This window comes from Babylonia areolata, chromosome 1, assembly GCF_041734735.1.
Source record: "Babylonia areolata isolate BAREFJ2019XMU chromosome 1, ASM4173473v1, whole genome shotgun sequence".
Lineage (NCBI taxonomy): Eukaryota > Metazoa > Mollusca > Gastropoda > Neogastropoda > Buccinidae > Babylonia > Babylonia areolata.
In genome coordinates, this window is record NC_134876.1 from 73,120,810 (window position 1) to 73,130,199 (window position 9,390).

Genomic DNA, 9,390 nt, shown 5'->3' on the forward strand with positions numbered 1-9,390 from the left:
AGAGGCGATCAACAGGCTGACATTGGAATATCCCCTTCATTATCTTACATTTCAGTGCTTTTTGCAACATGGTAATTCCTTGCATTTGACATCTGTTATTATATCATTAATGTTTACATGATTACGCAGGCAAGAAGGGATGAAACCGGGATGTTACACAGTTGATGTGAGAGCAGACGACGAAAATTGACACGCGCACAGAAGCCTCTGTTGATGTTTGTGCAGAATGATTTTGACTGTATTACCTTTTTTGGTGAATAATATTTTGCCGGGTAAAAGGAAGGATTATAAATCTCATAATTAAACAAATGCCCAATTTTCAGTTACATGCATATGAAATGGTGAGCATTTTTCTCAGTGAAGAATAATGACGATCTAACAACTGACGTTCATGAGGAAACCTGTGTTCCGAATGGCCTGCCCACTCGCAGAAACGACCGTACCGTAGAACTAACACGTTCTACTACTATACCAGGGATTGTTTTATTATTACTAAGATTGAAAATGTGTGCACGAATTTCGACACATTTTTCTCCAAAACTCACAAATTTTATTTAGAAGAAATCTACCCAGTTTTTTTTGGGTCAAAATAACAGTAAAGGACACATTTAATTACACAAACTTAACCGTGACCCACTAGTGCAGACTCAGGCGGGGGTCTGACATTCCTAAAGACACGTTTTGGTAACCACTTGATAATCCCCTGCACTTGTAGATTTTCCCAGAAAGTCTTCTGTTACCAGAATATATATATATATATATATATATATATATATATATATATATATATATATACCTACAATAAGAGTGATTACACCTAGGCTGTAAATAAAGTTTTTGTTGTTGTTGATGACATGGTGCTTGCATAAAGAAACCCTTTAAGATTTTTTTTCATTTCTTTTTTCTTTCTTTTTTGACTCACTTGTGTAAACAAAGTGAGTCTATGTTTTAACCCGGTGTTCGGTTGTCTGTGTGTGTGTGTGTGTGTGTGTGTCTGTGTGTCCGTGGTAAACTTTAACATTGACATTTTCTCTGCAAATACTTTGTCAGTTGACACCAAACTAGGCATAAAAATAGGAAAAATTCAGTTCTTTCCAGTCATCTTGTTTAAAACAATATTGCACCTCTGGGATGGGCACAAAAAAATAAAAAATGAAGCCTAATTATATGCAAACTGCATTTACTGTTATATTTATATTTCTTGTATTCTCTAAACCTGGCACTTTGATCTGATATTCTGACCCAACAACAAGAGCAGTCATTATTATCATTTTTTGTTCAAACAGGAACTTCTTTTGCTAAGCATGGAAGTTTTATTTATTTTGCAAATGTTTTGGTGCAGATAGTAAAAAGGGAAATTACTCTGTAATGAATGCTAGGGGACATAATTTGCTTTAAACTGATCTTTCTCATCTTAAACATTACATTTTGAAATTATACTCAATACATAAAAAGCTTGGATTTTTTTTTAAAGTGTATCACAAGTGAGTCTTGAAGCTCTTGCCACTCTTGTTTATTTTATTACAGGTTGAAAGGCAAGCACTTTGGTGAACAAACCATTTGTCCCTAAAATATGAACAAAAGTATTTCTCAATTCATGCCACCTCATTCTGGTATCCAACAAGAAATCCTTTCAAAAATATTTGATATTTTTGGTGTACATAAGACCATGTTTACAGACTGCATTTGTAAACCATATAATGTATGTCATTTTATACTGTCATGGAATTTATCAAAAATTTGTTTTCCAGTTATGTACCAACATGATTTCTGCAATTAAATGTAAAAGCATTGTTAAAAGAACTTACGCTTATTTTGCATTTGAAAATAATTTAACAGATTTTAAAAGAGCAGATAAAATGACTAGTACTAGCATTGAGCACAGTAATCAGGGGGAAAAAATCACATACAGACAAAAAGTAGCATTAATCATGCATTTAGAATTATCCAGGCTGATTAAAAAATAAAAAAGAAACTAATTTCTTCTGAAATTTTCACCCTTATTGCCTTGATCATGAAGAAATGTCTACAGAAAAGCTGTCACTCTCACCCTGCACTGCTTATGCAGATTAGTAAAAGTCATGTAAGTGTCAGGCACTTTAATTTGTTCAGTGGCTATAAAACATCAGCTGATGTCCTTCACAAAATGTTGCCATAGTGCCTGTAAAACTCCTCTGACTTTCTGTGTCTATTCCGATTTTTCCTTCATCAAGCTTTTGTCCAATGAACAGAAACAGACTCTGAATTATAACCAAAGCATCCATATTTGGTGTGCAGCTCACAGAATAAGTTCCAGTGAGAGGAAGAAAGTTAACAGTTAAAGGCAGCAATCTGAAGTACTATTTTCTTGAGACTGACTGTAGTTTTACCATTCCTGTTAATAAAAGTGTTATGATAACACTATTGAACACAGTGGAAGACAATGAGGGTGGTAAACAATTCTTATGTCTTGAAAAAAAAATGTAAGGATTGGGTGGGGGGTGGGGGTGGTGGAATATATATATATAAGAGGGGAAGGGTGGTTGTGGTATTAAACCCTTCAAAGACAGCATACAATAGAATATAAGATAGATTTGTTAATTTGATTTTAATCTGTCTTTGTACTCCAGCAGAATTTTTTTTATCTGTTTGATTATTTTGCTTTTATTATGTATCTGTGTTGCAGGTATTCTTCGTAAGTTGACACCGCTTTGGACTTAGCTTCCACAGATCAGTTTGAATAACTGAGGAACTGGCACTATGGCAAATAACAGCCAGGCAGCAGAAGAGCTGGAACAGTACCTAGAAGGCACTGACAATGGAATGGCATTGCTTGTTCCTGAGGGTGCATTTAAAGGGTGGTTACCACGTATTTTGTATACATACACCCTGGAAACCCTTCAACTTCCTTTCCTTCGTCTGCTCAGCTTCCCAGTAGGAGGAACTGCTTTGGGTAACCTCACTTCCCTGAAAACTTTCCATGCTGTAGGAAACTACTTGTACAAGCTACCTTCCTGTTTTGTCCAGTGTAGGAATATCGTCAGCCTGGATCTATCCTTCAACCATTTCACTGAAATCCCCCAGCCTGTGTTCAGTCTGGTGAAACTGGAGGAACTCAGTTTTGCCCACAATGACATTGAGGAAGTAGGTCATCAGATTGGACAGCTAGTCAGCTTACGTCAGCTAAATCTGGCAGGAAACATACTCGAAAGTTTGCCACTGGACATTGCTAAGTGCCGGAGAATTCAGAAATTAGATCTTTCTGGTAAATTCTATCCTCGTGGACAGTTGAAAACCTTTCCTGAGGGTGTTTGCTTCCTCTTTGAGCTGGCAGATTTGGATCTGAGTTGGCAACGGATTGAACGCATACCTGATGAATTTGGAAACTTGAAACGGTTACAAAGACTCAGTCTGAAAGGAAACCACTTATTACATGTTTCCTTAGAAATTGCAAAGTGTGTCAGGTTACAGAGTATAAACCTGGCTGGAGCTCTTAGACTGTGTTCCCAAATTCCAGCAGCTTTGTTCTCTCTGCAAGATCTGCAATCACTCAATTTAAGTGACAATTTCTTCACAGAAATCCCAGAGGAAGTCTGTGGACTCTGTCACCTGACTACTCTGATCATGCAGAGGAATGCATTGCTGAGACTGCCTGACAATCTGTTCCAGCTTCGTCATCTGTTTCACCTGGAGTTCAGTGAAAACTATCTGGAATCTCTTCCCACTGCAGTTGGTAATCTGAAGCGCCTCACATACTTGGGATTGGAAAGAAACCGCTTGAAAGAAATTCCCATAGAATTGTGCAGAGTGACCTCTCTGGTTTCTCTACTTTTGGGTTCCAATCAGCTCTCCTCTATTCCTGAAAATATCTACCGCCTGTCCAGACTGCAAGAGCTGATGTTGGACAACAACAAACTGACTGATCTGCCCTTGCTTCTTGATCGCTTGGATGGACTGCTGGACAAAAAAGGATTGTCTCTCCATGGGAACTACCTTCGTACACCACCACAAGAAATCTGTGATCAAGGAGTTGAGCCTCTGTTTCACTTTCTCAAAGAACTTAGAGTCAGTGAAGCTTGTCATCGCAAAAAGATGATCTTGATTGGAGCTGTGAAAGCTGGGAAAACCAGTCTTCGACATGCACTCATGCTTGGTCATTCCAAGCTCACAGCAGAGCATGAACGTACATGGGTCTTGGAACGGCATCTGTGGGAACCAGAGTCTCGATTGCGAGTACAGATCCTAGACTTTGGTGGTCACCATATCTACCAAGCTGCCCATCACATGTTCCTCACTCCTGAAGCAATTCACCTGTTAGTGTTTGACCTCAATCGCTATCGTGGTGATTTGTTTGATGAACTTATCAGTAACTGGCTTGATGCCATCATGGATCGAGCACCTGGAGCAACCATTCTTTTGGTGGCCACTCATGCAGATCTTTGTACAGAGGATGAAGTGACAGAGAGATGTGAAGAAGTCATTCGACGGATTCAGAAAGAAGAGTCAAACAAGCTCAGAGAATTGAGGGATGAAATTAATCGCTGCAGGTCATTTCTGGAGCGCCCTGAAATGCATGAGGTTGGAGGGGGAAAGTTTGCTGACATTGGAGTGGAACGCTTGCAAGAGAAACTGAGCCACCTAGAAAAGATGCTGAACACGCGCTCAAAGCTTCCTGATATTGTGCATGTTGTGAGCTGTGCTGAGAGTTTGACAGGTGTCAGTGACCTGAGAGAGCAGTTGGTGACATCAATGAAGAAATCAGAAGAGAGAAAGCTACCTCACTCTTGGTACAGATTTCTGTCAGACATACAGGCCATGCCAGACAGAATTTTGAGCTTGGAACAGGCATTGGATGTATTTGTGGATGTGATGACATCAGTCAACCAGTCACTCATGGGTATGGCTGGTTCTGCTGACCGCAGTCTGTCCATGGTCCTCAAGTACCTGCACTCCACTGGGGAGATTGTCTGGTATCATGACAACCCTCGCCTCAACAAGATTGTGTTCCATCGACCAGAAACATTGATAGAAATGCTGAGAACTGTGTTCCGTCATGACTTTGAGAAAGTGGTCAATTATGACAAGGAACTCGGTCGCAGGGTAGGATTGACTGCCTCTCATTTTGAAGTCCTGAAAGAGGACTTTGTCCGTCAAGGTTTTATGGCCTATGAATTGCTTCACTTCATTCTGTTGCACTTCCAGCTTTCACCAGATGCACTGGATACTTTCATCTCCCTCATGCTCAAGTTTGACCTCTGTTATGAGGTGAAAAAAGACACTGATCCATCCCGAATGGGATCTGTTTGTACCCTTCAGTTTCCCTGGTTCTTTCCTGAAGAGATTCCTTCAAACCTTGGTGCTTCCTGGCCAGACTTGATGCCCTGCAACATGTATGAGCTGCGTTTTGAAGTGGAGTTTACCAGGAAAGATCCTCCTTACTTCTTTGAAAAGCTGTCAGTGCGTCTGCAACAGTACGTTTCAGAACGTCAGAACTGGAAGCATGGTGTTCTGGCACGCTTGAACCACTCCTATTTGCTTGTCACCAGGCAGCAACATGACATTCAGGAGGTCACCATCATTACTGTTGCAGCACGAGGAACAACAGATCTGCAGGTATGGGTATAGTCTAACTTGAATATTAGTTGAAATGAGTGGCATTTGATTTATCTTTATGATTTATCATTAATCCTTATTTTTAGGGTGTTTTTTTTACATTAATCCTTGTTACTCTTCCTTAGTCTTACCCTTTGTAATTTCATTTATTCTTGTTTATAAACTATAATATTTGTTGCTGTTTTTGTTGAAAAAAATTTTTTTTTTTAATTCCTGTGAAGTGGACATGCCTTCTTGAAAAATCCAAGTAATTTATTTTTTTATGGATACACAAATTCAGCTTTAGACGCTGAGAAAGATGTGGAACACTGCTTTAGACACCTTGAAAAAGTTTGTATTGAAGACAGCAGTCACAACTGTGACAGTTCTGAGCTAAGTTTATGGTTTGTCAACACTCCATTCTGTGTGCAGTTTTTGATAGAGTATAAGTGTGTGTGTGTGTGTGGCTGTGTGTGTGTGTGGCTGTGTGTTAGTACAGCTTGAAAAGAAGTTGAGAAGCCGTAGTTATTATTTTACTTCTTTTTTCTTTTTTTAAAAAGTATAATCCATCTCATGGTACCGTCACGATCAGTGCCCATGAACAGTATGCTACTTTAACAACACTGACAATGTACACTATGCCAGTGTGTTCTAGCACACTCATTTCTTTATGTAAAAAAAAAAAAAAAAAAAAGAAAAATTCATTAAAAAAAAACAACAACTGAAGGAATGTTATGCTGAAAATGAAAAAGTCAAGCATTGTAATTTATGCAGACCATCACATGCTTACTAATTGACTGGCACTTTAGTCAAAAGCGCTTTAAGTTACCTTTGAGTTTGAGTTTAATCAAATCCCACCACTTTTCCAGTAAATGATACAACTGTATCTCAGACTAGGATGCCAGATTGCTCTCTCTCCTTGTGCTGCAGCCTTGAGGACTAGTTGGTCTTTGGGGACCATCCGGACACCGACTGTCCTCAAGCCCACATAGTCAAGAGAGTGGGGATATATAACTTGGGAAAGATACTCTCCTCTATAATAGAATTCCTGCCTAGATAGTCAGGACAGCAGTTGCCTCCACTGCTGTTCTGATTCTGACAGTCATACACCCCCTCTCTGTGTTGCTGTGATACAGGAGCTGTGGTGGCTGCTGAAGAAGACGAGGGTGGAGATGCTTCAGCTGCTGCAGGACTGGCCCTTCATTCAGCCCACCTTCAGCCTGGTGTGTGCCCACTGTTTGGTGCATCACTATGAGGACCCCTACCGCTTCCCTGGGGAGGTCATGGACCTGCCCATGCCACGCAACACCTACGTGGCACGCTGGTGTCGCAAACATGAGGAAGATGACATCCCTGCCTGTTTTGTATACCCTCTTGACAAAGGTGAGATATAATGTGTGTGCATGCATGCATGCACACACACGCACACACACTCACACTCAAACTCATACAGACACAGACAGACACACTCTCACAGTTGTACTCTCATTCTCTTAATTGCTCACTTCCACACACTCATCCACAGTGTACACACACACACACACACACACACACACACACACAGAGACTCGAATGAACACATGCACATACAGTGATACTTTTTTTTCCCCATTCATTATGGTGCATATCATTCATAGTAAATGAGCTGTCAAACACTGACTGTGCATGCATAATACTGCAGTTTGTGACATCATTCATCAACCTGTTGGTTCTTGTGCAGCTGTGTGGAGTGTTACCTTAGTTAACAGAGGCTGTGTGTGTGGTTGTTTGTGTGTAGAGTGTGACCATAGTCGACAGAGGCTCTGTGTGTGCCTTGTACAGATGTGTGGATTGTGACCATAGTAAGCAAAGGCTGTGTGTGATGGTTCGTGTAGAGTGTGACCAGTCAGCAGAGACTATGTGTGTGGTGGTTGAAGATCAGTGTCAGCAGAGGCTATGTGTGTGTGGTAGTTTTGGCCCCATTCTCCTCAAGGAGTTCAGAGGAATAATTCATCTGTGTTGTTGTTGTCTTTTTACTAAGAGTTATATCAGACAACAGCTAAAAAGAAATAGAAGATTGGGATGGGGGAGTGTGTTGGAAGGGGAGTTGGAGGAATGTGATGTCATGAACAGCATATAATATGTGAAAAGTGGCTGTGTTTATATGCTGTGTGTGTGAGTGAGTGTGTGCATGTTTGTGCATGCATGTACTTATATATGCATGTGTATGTGATGGTTTCCTAATGCTTTGATATAATAAGTATTTGCTAATGGGAATGTTTGATAAGGAAACAACAACAACAACAAAATCATAGATTAAAAGTCTGGTGAGTCAAAAATGTTTTGAACAATTTTGTGATGGGAAAAGTCGTGTGTGTGTGCTGCAGATTACCAGGATGATATCCAGAAGCACATGCAGGTGGCCACCAACTTTCTTCAGACAGCCTTTGACAGTGTTGATGGCCCACCAGGTCAGTGTCAACTTTTTCTTCTCTTTTCTTTTGTCAAGTTATAAATCTGTCTTTAAAAAACACACACACATATATATATATATGTATATGTATATGATATTTTTGGTTAATGAAGTCAAGTGTGTTCCAAAACCTTGATGCTAAATAAATGTGTTAAATCATGAATAAGGCTTTTTTTTGTTTTGTTTGTTTTTTGTTTTTTTTACAACTGCTGCGGAACATTTATTGTGTTTATTGTATTTAAGGGTTATATTAAATTCATTGATGTAATAATGCGCGCGTGCACCCCCCCCCCCCCCCCACACACACACACAGACACCACACACGCACACACAGACACCACACACACATACACACACACACACACACACACACACACACACACACACACACACACACTGCGGAACATTTATTGTGTTTATTGTATTTAAGGGTTATATTAAATTCATTGATGTAATAATGCGCGCATGCACACCCACCCACCCACACACACACACACACACACACACACACACACACACACACACACACACACACACACACACACACCACACACACCACACACACACACACACACACACACACACACATGGACACTGTGTGTGCGCGCATATAAATGTGGCACATGTTCTCTTTCATTGTCATGCATTGATTGATTCCCTCCCCCCTCCCACATACACAGTCATTAACAATAGCCTACCATCTACCCCTACCACCCATCCCACACCACCATACATGGGTTTTTAACCACAGTTCTTAACATGCTGTTTTTAAACATGTTAATATTTTGGATCCTATACTTATTTTTAATGCCCTGATATGGCCTTTATGATCAACTAGGCTGTAAGCAGTTTGCAAGACAAGGCAAGAAATTTGTTTCATGTGCACCCTGGGGGGCATGGAAACATTATACATTAACATCTTTGACACACACCATATAAACAGAAAGAGAGGTGTCAAAAAGTAAAAAAAATACAAAAGGCCCACTTGAGCAAGCAGGCAAATACACTTTAGCAACAGACAAAATTAGATTTCCTGTCAATGTACAAAGTTTTATTGAAAAGAAATACAAATACTGAAATAGTAGAGACAAATGCTTAAACTTTTAATAAAATTCGTCTGTTTCTTTCAGAAAACAGTAAGTGGAGTTTGATGGTGTTTGGCGGGGTTCTATGATATGTAGGTAAACAATTTTTCCAGATACTGTCAAAAAAGGGACACGCAAAACAAACAGTGAAGCTCCTCAGCAATAATTTGTGGAACATTTATCACATATTCTTTCATTTCTTGATAAATTGTTGAAACGCTGTCTGTTAACAGGAAGTGTATGTTGGTTGTTCTTAACTTTGCTGAACTCAATTACACAACT

General features: G+C 39.8%; 1 protein-coding gene across 1 annotated transcript in view; it reads left to right on the forward strand.

Annotated features, from left to right (window-relative positions):
* LOC143287234 (malignant fibrous histiocytoma-amplified sequence 1 homolog) overlaps window positions 1–9,390 on the forward strand; it is a 23,740-nt gene continuing 14,350 nt past the window's right edge. Inside the window, exons 1-4 of the mRNA XM_076595182.1 lie at window positions 1–71; window positions 2,666–5,592; window positions 6,708–6,954; window positions 7,938–8,021. Of these exons, the coding sequence (XP_076451297.1) occupies window positions 2,740–5,592; window positions 6,708–6,954; window positions 7,938–8,021 (3,184 nt within the window). The 5' untranslated portion in view covers window positions 1–71; window positions 2,666–2,739. The remainder of the gene's footprint in view (window positions 72–2,665; window positions 5,593–6,707; window positions 6,955–7,937; window positions 8,022–9,390) is intronic.